General features: G+C 48.5%; 1 protein-coding gene across 13 annotated transcripts in view; it reads right to left on the bottom strand.

The window, feature by feature from the left end:
• zmynd11 (zinc finger, MYND-type containing 11) overlaps positions 1-27,352 on the bottom strand; it is a 292,010-nt gene that overhangs the window by 96,438 nt on the left and 168,220 nt on the right. For all 13 annotated transcript variants that reach the window (XM_072508249.1, XM_072508248.1, XM_072508250.1 and 10 more), the window contains one exon: positions 9,089-9,166. In XM_072508249.1, the coding sequence (XP_072364350.1) occupies positions 9,089-9,166 (78 nt within the window). The remainder of the gene's footprint in view (positions 1-9,088; positions 9,167-27,352) is intronic.

Here is a 27,352-nt window from a genome sequence, read left to right as displayed (position 1 = left end):
TTGCTCTTCTTTGCTTCCTTGGTACTCCTCTTCTAGAGTCACTTTAGGTTCATTTGAATCATCTTTGGTTTCTTGGTGCTCCTTTTCTGGAGTCAAAATTGTCAAGATTTCAATTGACGTGGTCTCTCTGGACTCATGGTGCTCCTCTTCTGGATTCATAATCTTCACGATTTCAATTGACGTGGTCTCTCTGCACTCACGAGTAGCCCTCCTCTGATTGTTGAGTGCTTCTGTACAGCCAAGCTGAGACCTGTCAGTCTCGCTGTGATCCTGCACATCCTGTATGTCAATTGTGATCACATTGTCACTATTCTCACATACAGCGGGTAGACATTCAGTGTCTTCTTGTTGGTTAAGTGAGCTGGGTAGACTTTCATAGTCTTCTTCTAGTGGCTCAAATAAGCTGGATAGACTGTCTTCTTGTTGGTTAAATGAGCTGGGTTCTGGTGGCTCAAATAAGCTGGGTAGACTGTCATAGTCTTTTTGTTGTTCACGTGAGCTTGGTAGACTTTCATAGTCTTGTTCGTGCATGGCGCTCGCTATGGAGTGTTTGCTTGCTTCCATTTTTGAGTCTGTCACCGAGCTGTACCCGGTGGAGGCTTGCGTCGCTCTCTTTGTGGAGGCTTGTGTCGCCTGGGTAGACTGTCATAATCTTTTTGTTGTTCACGTGAGCTTGGTAGACTTTCATAGTCTTGTTCATGCATGGTGCTCGCTATGGAGCGTTTGCTTGCTTCCATTTTTGAGTCTGTCACCGAGCTGTCGGTGGAGGCTTGCGTCGCTCTCTTTGTGGTGACTTGTGTCACCTGGGTAGACGGTCATAATCTTTTTGTTGTTCATGTGAGCTTGGTAGACTTTCATAGTCTTGTTCATGCATGGCGTTCGCCATGGAGTGTTTGCTTGCTTCCATTTTTGAGTCTGTCACCGAGTTGTCTGTGGAGGCTTGCGTCACTCTCTTTGTGGAGGCTTGCGTCGCTCTCTTTCTGGAGTCTTTCATCGCTCTCTCTGTGGAGTCTTTCATCACTCTCTCCGTGGAGTCTGTCATCGCTCTCTCTGTGGAGTCCTTCATCGCTCTCTCTGTGGAGTCTCATCACACTCTCTGTGGAGTCTGTCATCGCTCTCTCTGTGGAGTCGTGCAGTGTTCTCTGTGTGGCGTTGTCTTCTTCTTGGGTATTTAACAGGTTGCTGTCATCCAATGCATCGACGATCTGCCATGGCATCACGGTATTGGAATCATCTACCATGAGTAGAGTTGTGTTGAGCTTTGCATCAGTGTTGCTGATGCTGTGATCAGCATAACCGAATAACTCAGCCATGTCTGAGTAGTATTGTGTGTATTGTTCGGTAGACAAATCATCTCTTTTCGTTTCAGATTTGTTATCGTTCTCTTCATGTTCAATGAACAAATCATTTTCTTGGGTTTCGGAATAGTCATTGTGCTCTTCACTTTGGGTGGTGCAGACTGCTTGTTCCAGGGTCCAGGGACACCTGTCATGAGCACACTTAACTACTATCTCGGTGACAAACGGTGACAAAATTCATAATGCTGAAGTGCAAAGGGACTTGGGAGTCCTAGTCCAGGATTCTCTAAAGGTAAACTTGCAGGTTGAGTCCGTAATTAAGAAAGCAAATGCAATGTTGTCATTCATCTCAAGAGGCTTGGAATATAAAAGCAGGGATGTACTTCTGAAGTTTTATAAAGCATTAGTTAGGTCCCATTTAGAATACTGTGAGCAATTTTGGGCCCCACCACTCAGGAAGGACATACTTGCACTGCAGCGGGTCCAGCGGAGATTCACACGGATGATCCCAGGAATGGTAGGCCGAACATACGATGAACGTCTAAGGATCCTGGGATTATATTCATTGGAGTTTAGGAGGTTGAGGGGAGATCTAATAGAAACTTACAAGATAATGAATGGCTTAGATAGGGTGGATGTAGGGAAGTTGTTTCCATTAGCAGGGGAGACTAGGACCTGGGGGCACAGCCTTAGAATAAAAGGGAGTCACTTTAGAACAGAGATGAGGAGAAATTTCTTCAGCCAGAGAGTGGTGGGTCTGTGGAATTCATTGCCACAGAGGGCGGTGGAGGCCGGGACGTTGAGTGTCTTTAAGACAGAAGTTGATAAATTCTTGATTTCTCGAGGAATTAAGGGCTATGGAGAGAGAGCGGGTAAATGGAGTTGAAATCAGCCATGATTGAATGGCGGAGTGGACTCGATGGGCCGAATGGCCTTACTTCCGCTCCTATGTCTTATCGTCTTATCTTCTTTTTCAACCAGGGAGCACAGGATTTGTTCGTCTTACCGTTCCCTTTTAAGAGAATTTACCTTGACGGTGTCCTTATTCAGCTACAGTTTTTCCTGCCAACCTTTCATTCCAGTCTAACTGACCTAGCTCAGTTCTTGCCCCATTGAAGTTGGATCTCTTCCAGTTAATTATTTTGATTCTGGATTGTCTATTATCCTTTTCTATCATCATTCTAAACATTACAATACAAAGATCACGGTCTTTTGAATGTTTCCCCACTGACACCTGATCGACTTGGCCCACCTCATTTTCAAGAACCAGGTCAATCAGTACATCCTTTTTCATTTGACAGGACACATATATTGCTGTGGAAAATTAGCCTGAACGCAATCTAGGAAGTTTTGCCCCTCTTCGCACTTTACACTACCAATGTCCCAGTCTGCCTTTGGGTAATTAAAGTGCCCCCATTATAAGTACTCTGCAATGTTTGCATCTCCCTGTAATTTCCCTGCAGATTTGTTCTTCGGTATCCTTCTCACTCGTTGGCGGTCGATAGGCGACACTGAGCAATGAGATTTAAAATGATTTGCAAAAGAGGGAAATTTGATGTGAGAAAAAATCTTTTCAAAAACCGAATGGTTTGGGTCTGGATTGCAATGCCTGGAAAAGTGGTAGACTCAGGTTCAAATCGATGCATTCAAGAGGGCATTAGATGATTACTTGATGTACATGGGTACGGGGAGAAGGCACCAAGCCATATTGCTCATGTGGCGGCTGGTGCAGACACTATGGGACAAATGGTGTCCTGTGTCGTAATTCTGTCGTTCTGTGAAAATTTCACTTTGCCTTAAAATACATATACTGAAATTCTGAAACAAAAACAAAACTGTGTTCATTCGATACTTAACTTACACACAATATACTGCAAAATATGACTAATGGCTCAGTCAGAGCCGTGAAAATTTACAACAGAAATTACTTTGAGGAACCAACAAGAGCACATTTCCCTTTAACTATCTTGAATACCCAGAAGGTTGTGCAATGCTTGGAGCTCTGTAAATCATCTATCATATTACCAGTTTCATTAACTGCAATAGTGGCTGAGAAGCGTCCCAGCATACATCTTTGCAAGAAAGTTTAATATGCTTTAAAATTGTTTAAAAAGGCAAACATACATTGCTCAAGCTCAGTTAACATTGAACATCTTCCATTGAAATTCAATATTTAACTTAATTGATGCAGCAGCATGTCTAGAAAAAAGCCAAATTCAAATGCACTGAGGGCCTGTTAATTCATGGTGCTTCTGCATTTTTCTTCCATGAATAGTTTAACAAGATTGAGCTAAACCAAAAAAATCCATAACCTTCACTCTAAATTGCAGCATACTGAAGCAGGAGGTCTAAGAAAGGGCCATTTTCCTGTCTGGGTTTTCAATCAGAGATTTTTGATGTTTCGATGTAATTCGAATTTCAAAAACAATGTCCATGCAGTGCTCCAAGCTGCCACAAAAGGAACAAAATATTGAGAATTCAGCTTCACAAAGTTTGGTTGACCCATTTACTAAGCCGAACACTCTGGCACCCCATCTATTGCAAAAGCAACAGATTTCTGTAAAGGCAACCTTGTTTTCAGCTCAATAGACGTCAGGACTTCCCTGGCATATGCAAGCCAGGCTCCACCTTTCAATGAGTCAAGCAATTCTTCCATTACACCTCAGTCATTAGATAAAACGTGTACATTGTTGCGACTTACCCCCAGCGCAAGACTCAGATTTAAATATACCATCTCTGGAGAATAAATTTGTGATTTGGTACCACTAATTTGATTGGTAATCCAATGCTCTGGATGGAAAAACAGCTGCAGATCCAAAATGTAGTTTTGGTATTGATTGTAGTTATTCTATGCCAATATAACAATGTCACTGATATTTCTACCAAATCATCCTCCCCAAAAACGTATTCTGCAAATTTGTTTTTTCAAGATCAAGAAAAAACTGCAAAATTAGAATAAAATTCTTGTCATGTGTCCATAATTGGTGTTGCAATGACAAGAATTTGATCAGAAATAATAATAATAACTTATTGTCACAAGTAGGCTTCAATGAAGTTACTGTGAAAAGCCCCATTGCCACATTCCGGCGCCTGTTCGGGGAGGCCGGAACAGGAATTGAACCCGCACTGCTGGTCTTGTTCTGCATTACAAGCCAGCTGTCTTAGCCCACTGTGCTAAACCAGCCCAATAGCGAACATGATCAAGGTGATCCTCACATCTCCCATCCATTCCAAATGTTTTTTGCACTTAATCTTGGTGCCAGACTGTTCCTCTGTCCACTCCCCTAACATAGTACTTCTAGAGCAGCACGGTGGCGCAGTGGATTAGCCCTGCTACCTCACGGCGCCGAGGTCCCAGGTTAAATCCCGGCTCTGGGTCACTGTCCGTGTGGAGTTTGCACATTCTCCCAGTGTTTGCATGGGTCTCGCCCCCACAACCCAAAGATGTGCAGGGTGGTAGGACACGCTAAATTGCCCCGTAATTGGAAAAAATGAATTGGGTACTCTAAATTTAAAAAAAAGAAAAATAGTACTTCTAGTTTGCTAACGACAGGATAAGTGTAAGATACGGGACTGTGGTTAAGCCATGCTTCAAGAGTCATGTTTAGGTGAAACTAAGTGTTGAAAAGCTGTTATCTCCACCTTTGGAAACAATAAGACCATATAATTACATACTTTGTTTGTACTTCAATCCTCTGTAGCTTACAATAACTAACTTTCGGGACTTCCGGTGACGGCGGGCGGGAGGCGGCCGCACAATGGAGGGCTCCCGGTCGGCAACAGCATTTTCGGGACTTTAAGCCCGGTCCCAGGGTCCGCGGAGGCGGCAGAAGAAGGGAGAAGGCACGGAGGAGGCACAGTGAAGACACAGGAGGAAAAAAGGCACAGAGAAAAATGTCGAGGGTGAGCAAAAAAAAGGCCGGAAAAAAAAACAGCTGGAGGTCCGTCGGGGAGTGGAAAGGTCACCGCGGGGTCACCAGGAAAAATGGAGGCTGGAGCACCAGGGAAGGCCGCACTGCTTACGGCTGAAGAAATAACTAAGGTGATGGCTGCGGAATTTGAAAAGCAGTTGGCGCAGATTGTGAAATGCATGGAGACGGTGAGGAAGGAGATGAGGGAGGTTTTGAGTGTGCTGGTGGAGGAGGCGGTTTCCCCGGTGAGGACGGAGGTGGCGAGCGCAGTGGCGGAGGTGCGAGACCAAGGGGAGGCGCTGAAGGAAGTGGAGGGGACGTTATTGCAGCACGGTGATCAACTTGCCTCGATGGGGAAAGAGATGCGGAAGGTGATGGATACTAACAAGGATCTGCGAGGAAAAATGGAAGACCTGGAAAACAGATCCAGGCGACAGAATTTGAGGATTGTGGGGCTTCCCGAAGGAGTTGAAGGACCGAAGCCGACTGAGTACTTTGCTGCGATGCTGGCAAAACTATTGGGGGAGGGGGAGGATCCCTCCCGATATGAACTGGATCGGGCTCATCGGTCGTGGAGGCCTATACCAAAGGCGAGTGAGCCGCCAAGGGCAGTGACTCTGTGCTTCCGTAGGTACAGGGTGAAGGAGAAGGTCCTGAGCTGGGCCAAGCAGAAGCGGGTGGTGCAGTGGGCTGGAGCTGGTATACGTGTATACCAGGACTTTACGGTGGAGCTGGCAAGGAGGCGGACTGCCTTCAACCGGGTGAAGAGGGCACTGTACATTAGCAAGGTGCGGTGCGGCATTGTATATCCAGCGAAGCTGAGGGCGACTTACAAGCTCAGGGACTTTTATTTTGGAACGGCGGAAGCAGCGGAGGAGTGTGCGAAAGCAGAAGGACTGTGGCAGAACTGACAAATTGAGGAATGGCCATGTGCCGATGTAACCTCATGACTGTATTTTCTTCTTTTTTGTATCACTGCGTGCGGGTGTAGAGATTAAAGGAGCCAATGTGGTATATATTTGGACAAGGGAAGGGACGGGACTTTCACTCGAAATGAGAGCTCTTTGGGGTGTAAGTGGATATGCGGGGTTTGTGTGCTAAAAGGGGATCTTTGGGCTTTCCTAGGGCCGGGCAAGTGGGAAAGGGACCCGGGCGGGGGCCTCCACGCTGGCCGGTGAACGGGAGTGAGGTGGGGGAGGGGCTGCGGCCATCGCAGCCTGGCAGAACAGGGTCCGAGTGGTCTAGCCGGGGTGGAAAGTTGGGGGGAAGGAACAGAGGTTAGGAGGAGGAGTTTTACAAGAGGCAGTGGACAGGAGGAGCTGGAGACCTGCGGTGGGGGAGAGCTATGTAAGATTAAGGGTGACTACGGGTAATCCCCGATTCCTTTTTGCCATTTGTTTATGTAAACATGCGGGTTGAGGTTTGGGGGTTGGTGGGTAGGTGGGATCGTTGTTATTATGGGGACTGACATATCTTGCTGATTATTGTTTATTGTTGATGGATGTAAATGTGGGAGAAAATGTGAAAAAGGAGAATTTAAAATTAAAAAAAACAAAACAATAACTAACTTTCTCAGTATCACAAGCTGCCCTGTAGCTAAGACATCTTCAGCTAGTATGGTTTGGAAGATAAAGTTTCAGATTGTAACCAGTACTGACCCTGTCAGGGCGGCAACAAGTGAGTTAGAGCCAACAACTCAGCACCCTTCAGCCCCATCACTGGTTATCTCATTATAAATTCACGTCGGCACGGTAGCACAGTGGTTAGCACTGCAGTTTCACAGCGCCGGGGACCCGGGTTCAATTCCCGGCTTGGGTCACTGTCTGTGCGGAGTCTGCACGTTCTCCCTGCGTCTGCATGGGTTTCCTCCGGCTGCTCCCGTTTCCTCCCACAAGTCCCGAAAGACGTGCTTGTTAGGTGAATTGGACATTCTGAATTCTCCCTCTCGGTGTACCCGAACAGGCGCCGGAATGTGGCGACTAGGGGGTTTTCACTAACTTCATTGCATTGTTAATGTCAGCCTACTTGTGACACTAATAAAGATTATTATTATTACTATGAGTCTTGTGCAAAACATGTGCTGCAAAAACACTTGTTATTTAATATCTTTGGGGCGGCACAGTAGCACAGTGGTTAGCACTATTGCTTCACAGCTCCTGGGTCCCAGGTTCTCCCCGTGTCTGCGTGGGCTTCCTCCGGGTGCTCCGGTTTCCTCCCACAGTCCAAAGATGTGCAGGTTAGGTGGATTGGCCATGCTAAATTGCCCCTTAGCGTCCAAAAAAATGTTGGGTGGGGTTCCTGGGTTACGGGGATTGGGTGGAGGTGTGGGCTTAAGTGGAATGCTCTTTCCAAGGGTCGGTGCAGCCTCGATGGGCCGAATGGCTTCTTCTGCACTGTAAATTCTATGATTATCCAAAAAATAACCTAGTAAAAGTAGTCTCATGTAAACATTTGGCTGCAGTTTAGCTTCTGCAACTTTCCTAATTAAAGTACCAAAGTAGAAGAATGATAGTTGATTTGAAATTGTTATATTGGGCCACAAAGAAAACTCTTTTCGAATCCAATTTGGGGAAAATAAGATTACAATCTAGTCAAATGAAAAGTAAATTTAATATTTAACAATTCAACAGGTGATAAAACATTTTGACACACCTAGCAGGAATGAAGTTGATAAGATTATTGATTTATTGATGGTTTTAGGTGCTAACTTAATGCATAGCTAAAGAGTGAAATTATGTCTGACTGTGAGACTACAGTCATTTCTTTAGATAATCAATCAACTATTGAACTCTAGTGTGTTTATGGTGGAAATTTAGACATTGTTTCAAGTGAACGTTTTGTATAATGAATTTCAGTGCATTTAGCAATAAGAATGTATCAACTAATTAGTTACAGTAAGGTCTACGGCCAGCGGTGGCGTGAGAAACCTGCTCACGTACACGCTAAACTAACTTTGATGGGCACCAGTCAAATTAAGTAATGGCCAATGTTTGATCAATAAATCATCCTCTATGTAACAGACATCCATTTGAATAAATCTCATGAGAATTAGAAACCAGTGAGAGTAAATGAGGGATTAGACCATAGATAAGGAATCCCTTAAAGTAAGACCTTGTGGTCGAGGTTTTGTTGAATTTCTGCCTTCCTGAATTCTTGAATCATCCTATTTTTTTATTTGAAGCTATTTCTTTATGCTTTCATGTTTAATGCTTTACTTTGCCATGTATTTGACCCACTTATGTATTGTTTTTTTAAATTTAGAGTACCCAATTTTTTTTTTCCAATTAAGGGACAATTTAGCGGGCCAATCCACCTAACCCACACATCTTTGGGTTGTGGTATTGAAACCCACACAGACATGGGGAGAATGTGCAAACTCCACACAGATAGTGACCCAGGGCCGGGATTGAACCCGGGTCCTCAGCGCCGTAGGCAGAAGTGCTAACCACTGCACCAGACCTGCTTATGTATTATTTGATATTTCATTTCTAAGTTTTGATTCAGTTCTTATACAAGTGTATTAAAGTGAACAAACAATTAGCAATAAAGTTGTATTTTCGACACCTCCAATCAACCAGACATTCGAGTCTTATTAGAAGAAGGTAAAACAAGAGTCCGGACAGAAGTGTAACTAAGGACATTGGTGACATTCAAAATTCAGTTAAATGCTAGGCCGAGTGAGCAGGAGTACGAGACAGACAAACCTCCATCCGCTAAATGGTCTTTGCTGCTCTCTATTTTGTCTTGTGTTCTCTTAATGTCATTTATGGTACAAAATCAAAAGGGAAAACAACACCAGTAGCACAAAATAATGGACAGCTAATTTACTGTAGTTTGGAAACCATGCAACTACATTTAATTCTTGAAACAGATACTCACCCTCTCCTTCATGCGAGATACAATGTAACCCAAATATCTGCCCATAGCTTGCTTGGTTGTATTCTTCTTTTTCATACTCTATTACGAATAATAGTTAAATTAGTAAAGTGTTGCTTATTGAGCAAAATACTGTAAAAATCAGCAAAATAACTCAATTCAACATCCATCAACTTGGGAGTCTCAAAAAGCACATGCAACTGATATCACATGGTACATACTATTTTTGATTGATAAAATTGATGAGACCATCAACGAGACCACATAATTGAATCTGAAAATAGACGTGCCAGAAAGCGTATTTTAGATTTACTGAACACAGGAAAACAGTGGCTAAGCACTAAGAAAGTAATCTACTATTGGTCACTATATCCATTTCAAGGCTCCCCTGTGCTTTGAAATAGGGGGTCAAAAAGATCAGCCAATGATCACAAGATCATCCAAAATTCTGCTGTTACATCTATTCCAGACAAATTGTATTAACCCATTACCGCTTTGTTCCACTGATCTATGTTGGCTTCCAGTATTCATACACCACCAACTTTAAAGTTGCATCCTTGTATCTAAATTCCTTCATGGCTTCACTCTTCCCTGACTCTGTAGGCCAATTCCAGTCCCACTGCACTTAAAAGAGTATCCCTCCAACTCTGGTCTCTTGTACATTCCCATCATTCAACCTCTGATGGCTGTATCTTTAACCACTTGGGCTCTATGTACTGGATTCGCTCACTAGTTTCCTGTTACTCCACTTCATTCAAGACTTTCCTTAAATACCATTTGGCCCAAACGCTTAAGTCACCAAACCCCCCTCCACCCAGTATATCACTTTCTTTGGCTTGCTATTGACATTTGTTTGATTACGGTTTCTGTGAAACAACTCTTAAGTTTAAGGTGCTGAGTGAAAGTTATTACTGTTACATATATTGGGATAGAGTTCCACTTCAAGTCTATGACAAATAACAATGAACAATAGTGTAGTGCTCACGGTGCTCATTTAAATAGATCTCACATTACAATGGTCACCATGACTCAGCAGAAAATGCTTTGTGACAGGGAGAGTAATATAATGCCAAACAGTATAATTATTTCAAACAAAAATAAAATGAAAGGTTTTGAAAGAATCAGAGAACCACCAGTTAAAATCATAACTGTCAAAAAAAGAAAATGTGTTATGGATAGGTGTGCAATTATTCTGGGGACATCCGATATGGTCTACTTCCTGCAGTATTAAAAGCAAAATAAGTGTCCATTTACAAAAGTGAAATAAAAAATGTATGAGAGTTCAAAGCAAGCTCAAAGTTTACTGCTGCTTCAGTGACTTGGCAATGATGTTGAAGAGCTGTTGACATTTCAAAAATGTAATTTACCAAATTTTGGGATCCTTTTGCAGTAATGATGGCGATCTCAATTTCTCTGGCCAATCTTTAGTTAGTCATAAAAAAAAACATTAATGTGTTTATCCAATATTACTTCTCAAAGTTTTTCCACTATACCACTATACTATGTGGCCCATTAAGCATCATCTTGTATCTATCAAAAAGAATAAATGAATTACTTTTGTTCAACAATTCAGTTTTCTCACTGTACAGAGATCCACTCACTATTCAAGAAGTAATTTCGTTTTTTTCCCCCCCTTCATGGCATGTGGGCATCACTGGCTGAGCCAGCATTTATGGCCTATCCCAATTTCCATTCAACTGAGTGACTTGCTGAACCATTTCAGAGGGTATTTAAGAATCAACCACATTTAGCATTGCTGCCTACAGCGCTGAGGACCCGGGTTCGAATCCCGGCCCTGGGTCACTGTCCGTGTGGAGTTTTCACATTCTCCTCGTGCCTGCGTGGGTTTCACCCCCACAACCCAAAGATGTGCAGGGTAGGTGGATTGGCCATGCTAAATTGCCCCTTAATTGGGAAAAAAAATAATTGGGTACTGTAAATTTTTTTAAAAATTTAAAAATGAATCAACCACATTGCTGTGGGTCTGGAATCACATGCAGGCCAGACCAGGTAAGGGCAGCAGATTTAGTGAACAGGTGGGTTTTTACAACAATCGACAATGGATTCATGATTCTGCTTTTAATTCCAGTTTTTTACTGAATTCAAATTTCACCATTGGTTGTGGTGGGATAATAATAATCTTCATTACAGTCACAAGTAGGCTTACATTAACACTGCAATGAAGCCACTGTGAAAAGCTCCTAGTCACCACACTCCGGCGCCTGTTCGGGGACACAGAGGGAGAATTCAGAATGTCCAAATTACTTAACAGCACGTCTTTCGGGACTTGTGGAAGGAAACCGGAGTACACAGAGGAAACCCACGCAGACACGAGGAGAATGAGCAGACTCCGCACAGTGGCCCAAGTCGGGAATCGAACCTGGGACCCTGGCGCTGTTTCGAATCCTGGTCCCCAGTGCATTATCCTGGATTTCTGTTGAACACCACCTCATTGAATATGTAATAGGAACTTGACTAGCTGCTGGATGAAATATTTAACTGTATTCCAATTCAGTTTGGGCCGTAAGAAATCAGACTAGCTCACAAAACCCACATACATGATCAATTAGGGGCTGTTTAGCACAGGGCTAAATCGCTGGCTTTGAAAGCAGACCAAGGCAGGCCAGCAGCACGGTTCAATTCCCGTAACAGCCTCCCCGAACAGGCGCCGGAATGTGGCGACTAGGGGCTTTTCACAGTAACTTCATTTGAAGCCTACTTGTGACAATAAGCGATTTTCATTTCATTTCATATGGAGCAACAGTAACAGCTAAGAGATCATTCCAAAATCGTGCCTTCCTTTCTAAAGCCTGACCTTACGGCCAACTGAGGCAGATCAGATGAAAATTTCCTTTCTGATTGCCAATAGGCAATATTAAGTTGATCTTTTCTCTGCATCCTAGCTATGACTGTAACATATATTCTGCAGTCTCTCCTTCCTTCCCTATGTATGGTATGCATTGTCTGTGTGGCATGCAAGAAACAATACTTTTCACTGTATACTAACACATGTCACAATAATAAATCAAATCAAAAGGATGTAAAATAAAATAAGTTTGGGCAGTTTCAGCTCCAGCTGCTACTGCGCAACATGGTGGAGGCAGATTCAATCGTGGCTTTCAACAAGTACCTTGAAGGGAGAAAATCTGCATAGCTTCAGGGAGAGGGAAGGGGATTGGGACTAGCGAAATTGTCCTGGAGAGCCGGCATGGACATGATGGACCAAATAGTGCACCAACCACCCTACTATTTCACAACTGCTAATGTCTTCCTGATGACAGACTAAGATTAAGCCAGGTTGTTTACAAACTTAGTATCACATTCGACCCCGAGATGAGCTTTCAACACCATATTCATGCCACCTCTTAGTATGGAGGTAGAAATAGGCGGTCTAAGTGGTGGCATTAATATGGAGTTGAAAGCTCAGCTGAGATAGGGAAAAGTCATGACAGTATGAGGGTGGAAGTAGGCAGTCTGTCACTTGACTTTGCCCCATCTAAGCTCACCTGCTGCTGAAACTCTTAACAATGGAAGGCTGTGACTAGCGATGTTCCACAGGGATCAGTTCTGGGACCTTTGTTGTTCATAAATGACTTGGAAGAAAACGTAACTGGTCTAATTAGTAAGTTCGCAGGCGACACAAAAATTGGTGGAGTTGCGGACAGTGACGAGGATGGTCAGTGGATGCAGCAAGATATAAACTGGTTGGAGTCTTGGGCGGAGAAATGGCAGATGGAGTTTAATCCAGACAAGTGTGAGGTAATGCGCTTTGGAAGGTCCAATGCATGTAGGAATTACACAATAAATGGTAGAACTCTTGCGAGTACTGACAGGCAGAGAGATCTGGGCTTGCATGTCCACCCATCACTGAAAGTGGCAACGCATGTGGATAAGGTGGCCAAGAAGGCATATGACATGCTGGCCTTCATCGGTCGGGGCATTGAATATAAAAATTGGCAAGTCATGTTGTAGCTGCACAGGACCTTAGTTAGGCCTCATTTGGAATATTGTGTACAATTCTGGTCGCCACACTACCAGGAGGAAGTGGATGCTTTGGAGAGGGTACAGAAGCGGTTTACTGGGATGTTGCCTGGTATGGAGGGTATTAGCTATGAGTAGAAGTTAGAGAAACTCGGTCTGTTCTCACTGGAACGACAGAGGTTGAGAGGCGACCTGATAGAGGTCTATAAGATTATAAATGGCATGGACAGAGTGGATAGACAGATGCTCTTTCCTACGGTAGGAGAGTCAAGTACTTGGGCACATAGGTTTAAAGATCATGGGGAAAAGTTTAGAACAGATGTGCGAGGGAAGTTTTTTTTACACACAGGGTGGTAAATATATGGAACATGCTGCCTGGGGAGGTGGTGGGAGCAGGTACGATAATGGCATTTAAGGGACATCTAGACAAATATATGAATAGGCTGGGAATGGAAGGAAACAGATTCCGTAAGTGCATACGGTTTCAGTTTAGGCAGGTACTATGATCGATGCAGGCTTGGAGGGCCGAAGGGCCTGTTCCTGTGCTGCATTGTTCTTTGTTCATGCCGTAGTTACCCCCAGATTTCAATATAATCCTGACTGGTCTCCCACGCTACCCTCCGTTAACTTGAGGTCTTCAAAAGCTCTGATGCCCATGTCTTAATTGACGTCAAGCTCCATTCCCCTATCACCCCTTGTTTATTTGAAATAATTACATTGTACTCAATGACATACATTGGCTCTCAATCAAACAACACCTTGATTTTAAAACGTTCATCCTTCTTTTCAAGTGTGTTTCGAAAATAAAGTGCCAGAACTATAGAAATTGAAGCACTGACCAATAAATGTCTCATGCCAGACAACAACTTGTTTATATGTGCCTATAATGTAGCCAGCACCTTCAGCTCCCCCCTCCCCCCACCATTTGTGATTTGATAGGTAATATTTCCAACTGGATCTGCAAATCAAGATCTGGTGTAATATAATATATGAGATGTCATCAACCTAGATGATGAACAACTAGTCTCCTTGCTCAACACTCATACAAACATGGGGCAAGAGTAGGCCATTTGTCCCGTTGAACTGCTCCACTATTTAATGACATCATGGTAGGAATGGTAGCAAGCTCAAATCTGCATCCCACCTACCCTTGATAACCTATCACCCTCATTTGTTGAAAAGATGGGAGAAATTTTCACAACGTTGCAAAACATAGTTAGCACTGTTGCTTCACAGCGCCAGGGACCTGGGTTCGATTCCTGGCTTGGGTAACCGTCTGTGCAGAGTCTGCACGTTCTCCCAGTGACTGCGTGGGTTTCCTCCAGGTGCCCCTGTTTCCTCCCACAAGTCTCAAAAGACGTGCTGGTTCGGTGAATTGGACATTCTGTATTCTCCCTCAGTGTACGCGAGCAGGCACCGTAGTGCGGCAACTAGGGGATTTTCACAGTAACCTCTTTGCAGTGTTAATGTAAGCCTACCTGTGACACTAATAAAAATTATATGTCAGCATAACTAACTTGGCTCCAACCCCATCTACAAGTTTGCTGATGGCACCACCGCAGTAGGGTGGATTTCAAACAACGATGAGTCAGAATACAGGAGGGACATAGAGAACCTAATGGAGTGGTGTAACAACAGCAATCTCTCCCTCAATGTCAGCAAAACTAAAAAGCTGGTCATTGACTTCAGGACGCAAAGTACTGTTCACACTCCTGTCTGCATCAATGGTGCCGAGGTGGAGATGGTTGACAGCTTCAAATTCTTAGGTGTGCACATCACCAACGATCTGTCTTGTTCCATGCACGTTGACGCTACGACCAAGAAAACACAACAACGCCTATACTTTCTCAGGAAACTAAGAAAATTCTGCATGTCCACATCGACTCTTATCAATTTTTACAGATGCACTGTAGAAAGCATCCTACCTGGCTGCATTCCTGCCTGGCATGGAAACTGCTCGGCCCAAGACAATAAGAAACTGCAGAGGGCCGTGAACATAGCCCAATCCATCATGCAAACTCGCCTCACATCCATTGACTCCGTCTACACCTCCCGCTGCCTGGGGAAAGCGGGCAGTATAATCAAAGACCCCTCCCACCCGGCTTACTCACTCTTCCAAATTCTTCCATCAGGCAGGAGATACAAAAGTCTGAGAACACGCACTAAAAGATTCAAAAACAATTTCTTCCCTGCTAACACCAGACTCCTAAATGATCCTCTTATGGGCCGATCTCTTCACACATCTTCTCTACTGAGTAGTACTACACTCCTGTATGCTTCACCCGATGCCTGTGTCCATGTATTTACATTGTGTATTTATCATAGAATCATAGAATTAACAGTGCAGAAGGAGGCCACTCGGTCCATTGAGGCTGCACCGGCCCTTGGAAAGGGCACACGACCCAAGCTCACACCTCTACTCTATTCCTGTAACCCAGTAACCCCACCCAACCTTTTTGGGCACCAAGGGCAATTTAGCATGTCCAATCCACCTAACCTGCACATCTTTGAACTGTGGGAGGAAATCAGAGCACCCGTAGGAAACCCACGCAGACACAGGGAGAACGTGCAGACTCTGCACAGACAGTGACCCAAGCCGGGAATCGAACCTGGGCCCCTGGAGCTGTGAAGCAACTGTGCTGACCACTGTGCTACTATGCTGCTCCCACTGTGTTACCATGCTGACCCACACTGTGCTACAATGCTGCCCCCCACTGTGCTACTATGCTGCCCCCACGGTGTTACCATGCTGCCCCTACTGTGTTACCATGCTGCCCCTACTGTGTTACCATGCTGCCCCCATTGTTACCATGCTGCCCCCACTGTTAGCATGCTGCCCCCACTGTTAGCATGCTGCCCCCACTGTGTTACCATGCTGCCCCCACTGTGTTACCATGCTGCCCCCACTGTGTTACCATGCTGCCCCCACTGTGTTACCATGCTGCCCCCACTGTGTTACCATGCTGCCCCCACTGTGTTACCATGCTGCCCCCACTGTGTTACCATGCTGCCCCCACTGTGTTACCATGCTGCCCCCACTGTGTTACCATGCTGCCCCCACTGTGTTACCATGCTGCCCCCACTGTGTTACCATGCTGCCCCCACTGTGTTACCATGCTGCCCCCACTGTGTTACCATGCTGCCCCCACTGTGTTACCATGCTGCCCCCACTGTGTTACCATGCTGCCCCCACTGTGTTACCATGCTGCCCCCACTGTGTTACCATGCTGCCCCCACTGTGCTACCATGCTGCCCCCACTGTGCTACCATGCTGCCCCCCACTGTGTTACATTGCTGCCCTCACTGTGTTACCATGCTGCCCCCCACTGCGCTACCATGCTGCCCCACTGCGTTACCATGCTGCCCCCCACTGCGCTACCACGCTGCCCCCCACTGCGCTACCACGCTGCCCCCACTGCGTTACCATGCTGCCCCCACTGTGTTACCATGTTGCCCCCACTGTGCTACCATGCTGCCCCCACTGTGCTACCATGCTGCCCCCCACTGCGCTACCATGCTGCCCCCACTGCGTTACCATGCTGCCCCCACTGTGCTACCATGCTGCCCTCAACGGTGTTACCATGCTGCCCCCACTGTGCTACCATGTTGCCCCCACTGTGTTACAATGCTGCCCTCCACTGTGCTACCATGCTGCCCCCACTGTGCTACCATACTGCCCCCACTGTGCTACCATACTGCCCCCACTGCGCTACCATGTTGCCTCCACTGCGCTACCATGCTGACCCCACTGTGCTACCATGCTGCCCTCAACGGTGTTACCATGCTGCCCCCACTGTGCTACCATGTTGCCCCCACTGTGTTACAATGCTGCCCTCCACTGTGCTACCATACTGCCCCCACTGCGCTACCATGCTGCCCCCACTGCGCTACCATGCTGCCCCCCACTGCGTTACTATGCTGCCCCCCACTGTGCTACCATGCTGTCCCCACTGTGCTACCATGCTGCCCCACTGTGCTACCATGCTGCCCCCACTGCGCTACCATGCTGCCTCCACTGTGCTACCATGTTGCCCCCACTGCGCTACCATGCTGCCCCCACTGCGCTACCATGCTGCCCCCACTGCGCTACCATGCTGCCCCCACTGTGTTACCATGCTGCCGTCACTGCGCTACCATGCTGCCGTCACTGCGCTACCATGCTGCCCCCACTGTGCTACCATGCTGCCCCCACTGTGCTACCATGCTGCCCCCACTGTGCTACCATGCTGCCCCCCACTGCGCTACCATGCTGCCCCCACTGCGTTACCATGCTGCCCCCACTGCGTTACCATGTTGACCCCACTGTGATACCATGCTGCCCCCACTGTGCTACCATGCTGTCCCCACTGTGCTACCATGCTGCCCCCACTGTGCTACCATGTTGCCCCCACTGTGCTACCATGTTGCCCCCACTGTGCTACCATGTTGCCCCCACTGTGCTACCATGCTGCCCCCACTGTGCTACCATGCTGCCCCCACTGTGCTACCATGCTGCCCCCACTGTGCTACCATGCTGCCCCCACTGTGCTACCATGCTGCCCCCACTGTGCTACCATGCTGCCCCCACTGTTCTATGATGCTGCCCCCCCAGTGTTACATTGCTGCCCCGTGTTACCATGCTGCCCCCCACTGCGCTACCATGCTGCCCCCACTGTGCTACCATGCTGCCGCCACTGTGCTACCATGCTGCCCTCCACTGTGTTACCATGCTGCCCACACTGTGCTACCATGCTGCCCCCACTGTGCTACCATGCTGCCATCCACTGTGTTACCATGCTGCCGTCACTGAGCTACCATGCTGCCGTCACTGTGTTACCATGCTGCCGTCACTGTGTTACCATGCTGCCCCCACTGTGTTACCATGCTGCCGTCACTGTGTTACCATGCTGCCCCCACTGTGTTACCATGCTGCCCTCCACTGTGTTACCATGCTGCCGTCACTGCGCTACCATGTTGCCCCCACTGTGCTACCATGCTGCCGCCACTCTGCTACCATGCTGCCCCCCTGTGCTACCATGCTGCCCCCACTGTGCTACCATGCTGCCCCCACTGTGCTACCATGCTGCCCCCACTGTGTTACCATGCTGCCCCCCACTGTGCTACCATGCTGTCCCCCACTGTGCTACCATGCTGCCCCCACTGTGCTACCATGCTGCCCCCACTGTGCTACCATGCTGCCCCCACTGTGCTACCATGCTGCCCCCACTGTGTTACCATGCTGCCCCCCACTGTGCTACCATGCTGTCCCCCACTGTGCTACCATGCTGCCCCCACTGTGCTACCATGCTGCCCCCACTGTGTTACCATGCTGCCCCCCACTGTGCTACCATGCTGTCCCCCACTGTGCTACCATGCTGCCCCCACTGTGCTACCATGCTGCCCCCACTGTGTTACCATGCTGCCCCCCACTGTGCTACCATGCTGTCCCCCACTGTGCTACCATGCTGCCCCCACTGTGCTACCATGCTGCCCCCCACTGTGCTACCATGCTGTCCCCCACTGTGCTACCATGCTGCCCCCACTGTGTTACCATGCTGCCCTCCACTGTGCTACCATGCTGCCGTCACTGAGCTTCCATGCTGCCGTCACTGCGCTACCATGCTGCCCCCACTGTGCTACCATGCTGCCCCCACTGTGCTACCATGCTGCCCTCCACTGTGCTACCATGCTGCCGTCACTGAGCTACCATGCTGCCGTCACTGTGTTACCATGCTGCCGTCACTGTGTTACCATGCTGCCGTCACTGTGGGGGGCGGGGGGGGGGTGTTTTTTGGGTTGGGTGATTTTGTCGTTATTGCTGTTTGTTAGGGGACAATACATTTGTATGGATCAGGTCAGGTTGAGAAAGGCATGGGTGGGTCAGGTATTGCACTCAGGGTTTGATTCAAAGTCATGGAGGGGTGGCCATCTTGCTGAGCAAAGGGCCGGGTTTGTAGGGGCCAAGGAAGTGCGGGACCCAGGTGGGAGGTATGTGATAGTGAGCGGGTGCTGGAGGGGACGGTGGTGAAAGTAGTGAAGGTATATGCACCAAATTGGGACGATGTGGGGCTTGTGAAGAGGTTGCTGGGAATGATTCTGGACCTAGACAGGCATCAGTTAAATATGGGGGGTGATTTTAACTGCGCGCTGGGACCAATGGTGTATAGGTCGAGTCCTAAGTAAACGGGAAGGTTGGGATGGCAAAGGAAAGACGGCATGGTGGCACAGTGGTTAGCACTGCTGCCTCATGGCACTGAGGTCCTGGGTAAAATTCTGGCCCCGGGTCAGTGTCTGTGTGGAGTTTGCACATTCTCCCCATGTTTACGTGGTTCTCACACCCACAACCCAAATATGTGCAGGGTAGGTTGAATGGTCACGCTAAATTGTCACTTAATTGCGTCATGCGAGTGTCCCTTTAAGAAAGGTTTTGTTTGACGACATGGCTTGTAGCACGGCTTCAGTGGTGTAATTTGTGGGTGGAGCTGGGCTGTGGCTGTCAGGTGAGAGGGGGTTTAGTGTTTTGGTTTCATTTTCGGTTTGTTGGTTTTGACTGCAGAAGAAAAAGCAGTGTGTTAAGAAGCAGTGTTTCCCTGTTTCCCCTGTTTTTATTTTAAAGCTGTTCCAGTGAACAAAAAACACATTGGGTGCGGCAAACTGCCGTGATTACTTTAAAGGTAGAGTTGCTTTCTGGAAGGAGTTTGAATCTGCTGGTTTGAGGCTGAAGCAGATTCTCAAGGAAAGGATCAGTCCCATTCAAGTGAGATTAGTGTGCTGGGCCATGCCCTTGAAAAGGGTTTTGGTTTATCGGGTTTTGTATTGAATTGGAACAGCTTCTAAGGGGGATTCGTTAAGAACAAAGAACAAAGAAAATTGCGGCACAGGAACAGGCCCTTCGGCCCTCCCAGCCTGCGCCGATCCAGATCCTTTATCTAAACCTGTCGCCTATTTTCCAAGGATCTACTACCCTCTGTTCCCCGCCCGTTCATATATCTGTCTAGATGCATCTTAAATGATGCTATCGTGCCCGCCTCTACCACCTCCGCTGGTAAAGCGTTCCAGGCACCCACCACCCTCTGCGTAAAAAACTTTCCACGCACATCTCCCTTAAACTTTCCCCCTCTCACCTTGAAATCGTGACCCCTTGTAATTGACACCCCCACTCTTGGAAAAAGCTTGTTGCTATCCACCCTGTCCATACCTCTCAATTTTGTAGACCTCAATCAGGTCCCCCCTCAACCTCCGTCTTTCCAACAAAAACAATCCTAATCTACTCAATCTTTCTTCATAGCTCGCACCCTCCATACCAGGCAACATCCTGGTGAATCTCCTCTACACCCTCTCTAAAGCATCCACATCGTTCTGGTAATGTGGCGACCAGAACTGCACGCAGTATTCCAAATGTGGCCTAACCAAAGTCCTATACAACTGTAACATGACCTGCCGACTCTTGTACTCAATACCCTGTCCGATGAAGGCAAGCATGCTGTCTGCCTTCTTGACCACTCTATCGACCTGCGTTGCCACCTTCAGGGTACAATGCACCTGAACTCCCAGATCTCTCTATACATCAATTTTCCCCAGGGCTCTTCCATTAACCGTATAGTCCGCTCTTGAATTGGATCTTCCAAAATGCATCACCTCGCATTTGCTTGGATTGAACTCCATCTGCCATTTCTCTGCCCAACTCTCCAATCTATCTATATTTTGCTGTATTCTCTGACAGTCCCGCGCGCTATATTCAACTCCACCAATCTTAGTATCATCTGTAAACTGGCTAATCAGACCACCTATACCTTCGTCCAGATCATTTAAGTATATCACAAACAACAGTGGTCCGAGCACGGATCCCTGTGGAACACCACTAGTCACCGTTCTCCATTTTGAGACACTCCCTTCCACCACTACTCTCGGTCTCCTGTTGCCCAGCCAGTTCTTTATCCATCTATCTAGTACACCCTGAACCCCATACGACTTCACGTTTTCCATCAACCTGCCATGGGAAACTTTATCAAACGCCTTACTGAAGTCCATGTATATGACATCTACACCCTTCCCTCATCAATTAACTTTGTCACTTCCTCAAAGAATTCTATTAGGTTTGTAAGACATGACCTTCCCTGCACAAAGCCATGCTGCCTATCACTGATAAGTCTATTTTCTTCCAAATGTGAATAGATCCTATCCCTCAGTATCTTCTCCAACAGTTTGCCTACCACTGACGTCAAGCTCACAGGTCTATAATTCCCTGGATTATCCCTGCTACCCTTCTTAAACTAAGGGACAACATTAGCAATTCTCCAGTTCTCCGGGACCTCACCCGTGCTCAAGGATGCTGCAAAGGCGACTTCCGGTTGCGGTTATGCCGAGGTAGGTCGCAGGTTCGGCGACGGACTTTTGGGCTCTTCAGAGGGGCCCCAATGGCAATTGTTCGATGGCTCCCAGTGTGGGAAGGTGACAGCAAGGTTCCCCCGGCACTATATGGATTGGACCAGGAGTGGAGCGGTTAAGAAAATGATCCTGGTGCAGCGGAAAGTGCGAGGGAGGAAAAGCAAGATGGCGGCGGGTGGAGGCCAAGCAACGTGGGTGCAGTGGTCGCAGGAGCAGCAGGAGTTCCTTAAATGCTGCTTTGCTGGGCTGAAGACAGAAATGCTGGCGCCAATGAAGCCGGCGATTGAGAAGCTTGTGGAGACCCAGAAGACCCAAGGGGCGGCGATCCGGGAGGTGCGGCAAAAAGCCTCGGAGAACGAGGACGAGATCTTAGGCCTGGCGGTGAAGGTGGAGCCGCACGAGGCACTGCACAAGAGGTGACAGGAAAAATTTGAGGACCTGGAGAATACGTTGAGGAAGAATCTTCGGATTCTGGGTCTCCCTGAAGGAGTGGAGGGGCCCGATACCGGGGCATATACGAGCACGATGCTCAATTCGCTGATGGGCGCGGGAGCTTTCCCAAGGTCCCTGGAGCTGGATGGGGCTCATCGGGTCCTGGCAAGGAGACCCAAAGCCAACAAGCCGTCAAGGGCTGTAGTGGTGAGGTTCTACCGCTTTATGGACAGAGAGTGTGTCCTGAGAGGGCCAAAAAAGAACGGAGCAGCAGGTGGAAGAACACGGAGATCGGAGTCTACCAGGACTGGAGTGCGGAGGTGGCTAAGAAGAGGGCTGGTTTTAACCGGGCTAAGGCGGTTCGCCATCGGAAGGGGGTGAAGTTCGGGATGCTGCAGCCAGCACGATTGTGGGTCACGTTCCAAGATCGGCACCACTATTTTGAAACGCCTGATGAGGCATGGAACTTTATCCAGTCTGAAAAGTTGGACTCAAACTGAGGGTTTGTCGCGGGGGGATGTTTACTGCGTTTGGGGAATGTTCTTTTTGTTTTGGTGCTGGGTGGGGATGGATGAATGGATTTGATGTGGGGACTGTGGGAGAGTGTGGGCGTTGGTGTTGGAGGGGCAGGGCCCCGCGGAGAAAGAGGGGGGGTGGAGGCCCGGGGATGGTGAGTTGGGGTAAGGCCGCAAAAAAGAGCTGCGCCAGAGGGGGCGGGGCCGGCTCAGACGGAAAGCGTGGGCTTTTTCCCGTGTTAGGGAACGATGGGGGCGGGGCCGGGGGAAGGGCGGTGCTGGAGAGGAGCGCACACTGACTGCCAAGGGGTGGGGGGATTCTCACACTGGGGGGGGTCAATGGAATGGCAGGGGACGCCAGGGTCAGCAGGTGTCAGCTGACTTACGGGACTGACATGGGGAGAGCAAAATGGCTAGTGGGTTGCTGCTGCATTGGCCAAAGGGGAGCTGAAAGTAGGAGAGGTAGTTAGGGCGGGGGTCCGCCGCCTGGGGGAGTGGAGGGTGTGGGAGGCGCGGGCAAGTGGCTGGCCTAGGAAAGGAGATGGCTAGCCGGCAAAAGGGGGGGGGGGGGGGGGGGGGGGGAGTAGCCGCCTGATCCGGCTGATAACTTGGAATGTGAGGGGCCTGAACGGGCTGGTCAAGAGGGCCTGGGTGTTTGTGCACTTAAAGGGACTGAAGGCAGACGTGGTTATGCTCCAGGAGACACATCTGAAGGTGGCAGATCAGGTTAGGCTGAGAAAGGGATGGGTAGGGCAGGTCTTTCATTCAGGGCTGGATGCGAAGAACAGAGGGGTTACAATACTGGGAAGCGGGTGTCGTTCGAGGCACTGAATATTGTAGCGGATAATGGAGGTCGATATGTGATGGTGAGTGGTAGGTTGCAGGAGGTGCGGGTGGTACTGGTGAACGTATATGCCTCGAATTGGATGATGCCGGATTTATGAAACGCATGCTGGGACGGATTCTGGCTCAGGGGGTTTATGGACCAGATGGGGGGAGTGGATCCATAGAGGTTTGCCAGGACGCAGGCCAGGGAATTTTCCTTTTTCCCCCACGTCCATAGAGCCTACTCCCGGATAGATTTTTTCATTTTGAATAGGGCGCTAATCCCGAAAGTGGAGGGAACGGAATATTAGGCCATAGCCATCTCGGACCACGCCCTGCATTGGGTGGAGCTGGAGTTGGGGGAGGAGAGGGACCAGTACACGCTGTGGCGCCTCGATGTGGGACTGTTGGCGGATGAGGGGGTGTGCGGGCGGGGTGCGGGGGTGTATTGAAAGATACTTGGAGGCTAACGACAACGGGAGGTGCAGGTGGGGGTAGTCTGGGAGGCGTTGGTCATGGGAGAGCTAATCTCCATTAGGGCCCACAGGGAGGAGAGAGAGAGGAAGGAGAGGGAGAGGTTGGTTGGCGAGATTTTAAGGGTGGACAGGAGTTATGCAGAGGCCCCCCCCCCCCCCCCCCCCGAGGAGGGGCTACTTAGGGAGCGACGGAACCTCCAGACGGATTCCTAGATCAGCTGAGGTTCCCGAGGGTGGAGGAGGAGCAGGTGGCTGGTTTGGGGGTGCCGATTGGGCTGGAGGAGCTGGTTAAAGGATTGGGGAACATGCAGGCGGGGAAGGCCCCGGGGCCAGATGGGTTCCCGGTTGAATTTTACAGGAAATACGTGGACCTGCTGGGCCCGTTGCTAGTGAGGACTTTTAATAAGGCGAGGGAGGAGGGGGACAATTGTCCCCGACAATGTCCAGGGTGCTGATTTCTTTGATTTTGAAGCGGGACAGGATCCATTGCAATGTGGGTCGTATAGACCAAGCTCGCTCCTCAATGTTGTTTTTTTTTAATAAATATTTTATTGAAAATTTTTGGTCAACCAACACAGTACATTGTGCATCCTTTACACAATATTATAACAACACAAATAACAATGACCTTATTTTATAAACAAAAAATGAATAAATAATAAATAACAAAAATGAAAACTAACTCTAATTGGCAACTGCCTTATCACAAGTAACACTCTCCAAAAATATAATTTAACAGTCCAATATATAATTATCTGTCGCAACGACCCTATACATATTATACAGTATATATTAACAACCCTGAGAGTCCTTCTGGTTCCTCCTCCCCCCCCCCCCCCCCACCTCCTCACCCCCTCCCCCCCCCCCCCAACCCCCCCCCACCCCCCCCCCCCCAACCCCCCCCCACCCCCCCCCCCCAACCCCCCCCCCCACCCCCCCCCCCCCCCCCCACCCCCACCCTACTTGTGATGTAGTTCCTCGGTGAGAACAGCAATGGGGCTGTCACCATAGCCTGTAGGCTAGTCCCCCTACAGGACGCCCTCTCCAATCTCTTCCACACCGCTCCCTCCTCCTCTCCCATCCACTTACTCACCATTGAAATATTAGCGGCCCAATAATACTCACTTAGGCTCGGTAGTGCCAGCCCCCCCCTATCCCCGCTACGCTGTAAGAATCACTTCCTCACTCTCGGGGTCTTCCCGGCCCACACAAAACCCATGATGCTCTTTTCAATCCTTTTTAAAAAAGCCTTCGTGATCACCACCGGGAGGCACTGAAAACACAAAGAGGAATCTCGGGAGGACCACCATCTTAACCGCCTGCACCCTCCCTGCCAGTGACAGGGATACCATATCCCATCTCTTGAAATCCTCCTCCATTTGTTCCACCAACCGCGTTAAATTTAACCTATGCAATGTGCCCCAATTCTTGGCTATCTGGATCCCCAGGTAACGAAAGTCCCTTGTTACCTTCCTCAACGGTAGGTCCTCTATTTCTCTACTCTGCTCCCCTGGATGCACCACAAACATCTCACTTTTCCCCATGTTTCAATTTATACCCTGAAAAATCCCCAAACTCCCCAAGTATCCGCATTATTTCTGGCATCCCCTCCGCCGGGTCTGCCACGTATAGTAGCAAATCGTCCGCATACAAAGATACCCGGTGTTCTTCTCCTCCTCTAAGTACTCCCCTCCACTTCTTGGAATCCCTCAACGCTATCGCCAGGGGCTCAATCGCCAGTGCAAACAATAATGGGGACAGAGGGCATCCCTGCCTTGTCCCTCTATGGAGCCGAAAATATGCAGATCCCCGTCCATTCGTGACCACGCTCGCCATCGGGACCCTATACAACAGCTGCACCCATCTAACATACCCCTCTCCAAAACCAAATCTCCTCAACACCTCCCACAAATAATCCCACTCCACTCTATCAAATGCTTTCTCGGCATCCATCGCCACTACTATCTCCGTTTCCCCCTCTGGTGGGGCCATCATCATTACCCCTAACAGCCTCCGTATATTCGTGTTCAGCTGTCTCCCCTTCACAAACCCAGTTTGGTCCTCGTGGACCACCCCCGGGACACATTCCTCTATTCTCATTGCCATTACCTTGGCCAGGATCTTGGCATCTACATTTAGGAGGGAAATAGGTCTATAGGACCCGCATTGTAGCGGGTCCTTTTCCTTCTTTAAGAGAAGCGATATCGTTGCTTCAGACATAGTCGGGGGCAGTTGTCCCCTTTCCTTTGCCTCATTAAAGGTCCTCATCAATACCGGGGCGAGCAAGTCCACATATTTTCTATAGAATTCGACTGGGAATCCATCCGGTCCCGGGGCCTTTCCCGCCTGCATGCTCCTAATTCCTTTCACCACTTCTTCTACCTCGATCTGTGCTCCCAGTCCCACCCTTTCCTGCTCTTCCATCTTGGGAAATTCCAGCCGATCCAAGAAGCCCATCATTCTCTCCCTCCCATCCGGGGGTTGAGCTTCATATAATTTTTTATAAAATGTCTTGAGCACTCCATTCACTCTCTCCGCTCCCCGCTCCATCTCTCCTTCCTCATCCCTCACTCCCCCTATTTCCCTCGCTCCTCCCCTTTTCCTCAATTGGTGTGCCAGCAACCTGCTCGCCTTCTCCCCATATTCGTACTGTACACCCTGTGCCTTCCTCCATTGTGCCTCTGCAGTGCCCGTAGTCAGCAAGTCAAATTCTACATGTAGCCTTTGCCTTTCCCTGTACAGTCCCTCCTCCGGTGCTTCCGCATATTGTCTGTCCACCCTCAAAAGTTCTTGCAGCAACCGCTCCCGTTCCTTACTCTCCTGCTTCCCTTTATGTGCCCTTATTGATATCAGCTCCCCTCTAACCACCGCCTTCAACGCCTCCCAGACCACTCCCACCTGGACCTCCCCATTATCATTGAGTTCCAAGTACTTTTCAATGCACCCCCTCACCCTTAGACACACACCCTCATCTGCCATTAGTCCCATGTCCATTCTCCAGGGTGGGCGCCCTCCTGTTTCCTCCCGTATCTCCAAGTCTACCCAGTGTGGAGCGTGATCCGAAATGGCTATAGCCGTATACTCCGTTCCCCTCACCTTCGGGATCAACGCCCTTCCCAGCACAAAAAAGTCTATTCGCGAGTAGACTTTATGGACGTAGGAGAAAAACGAGAACTCCTTACTCCTAGGTCTGCTAAATCTCCACGGGTCTACACCTCCCATCTGCTCCATAAAATCTTTAAGTACCTTGGCTGCTGCCGGCCTCCTTCCAGTCCTGGACTTCGACCTATCCAGCCCTGGTTCCAACACCGTATTAAAATCTCCCCCCATTATCAGCATTCCCATCTCTAGGTCCGGAATGCGTCCTAGCACCCGCCTCATAAAATTGGCATCATCCCAGTTCGGGGCATATACGTTTACCAAAACCACCGTCTCCCCCTGTAGTTTGCCACTCACCATCACGTATCTGCCCCCGTTATCCGCCACTATAGTCTTTGCCTCGAACATTACCCGCTTCCCCACTAATATAGCCACCCCCCTGTTTTTCGCATCTAGCCCCGAATGGAACACCTGCCCCACCCATCCTTTGCGTAGCCTAACCTGCTCTATCAGTTTCAGGTGCGTTTGCTGTAACATAACCACATCTGCCTTAAGTTTCTTAAGGTGTGCGA

This window comes from Scyliorhinus torazame, chromosome 6, assembly GCF_047496885.1.
Source record: "Scyliorhinus torazame isolate Kashiwa2021f chromosome 6, sScyTor2.1, whole genome shotgun sequence".
Lineage (NCBI taxonomy): Eukaryota > Metazoa > Chordata > Chondrichthyes > Carcharhiniformes > Scyliorhinidae > Scyliorhinus > Scyliorhinus torazame.
Note: the sequence above shows the minus strand (reverse complement) of the source record. Positions and strands in the feature narration are given on the sequence as shown.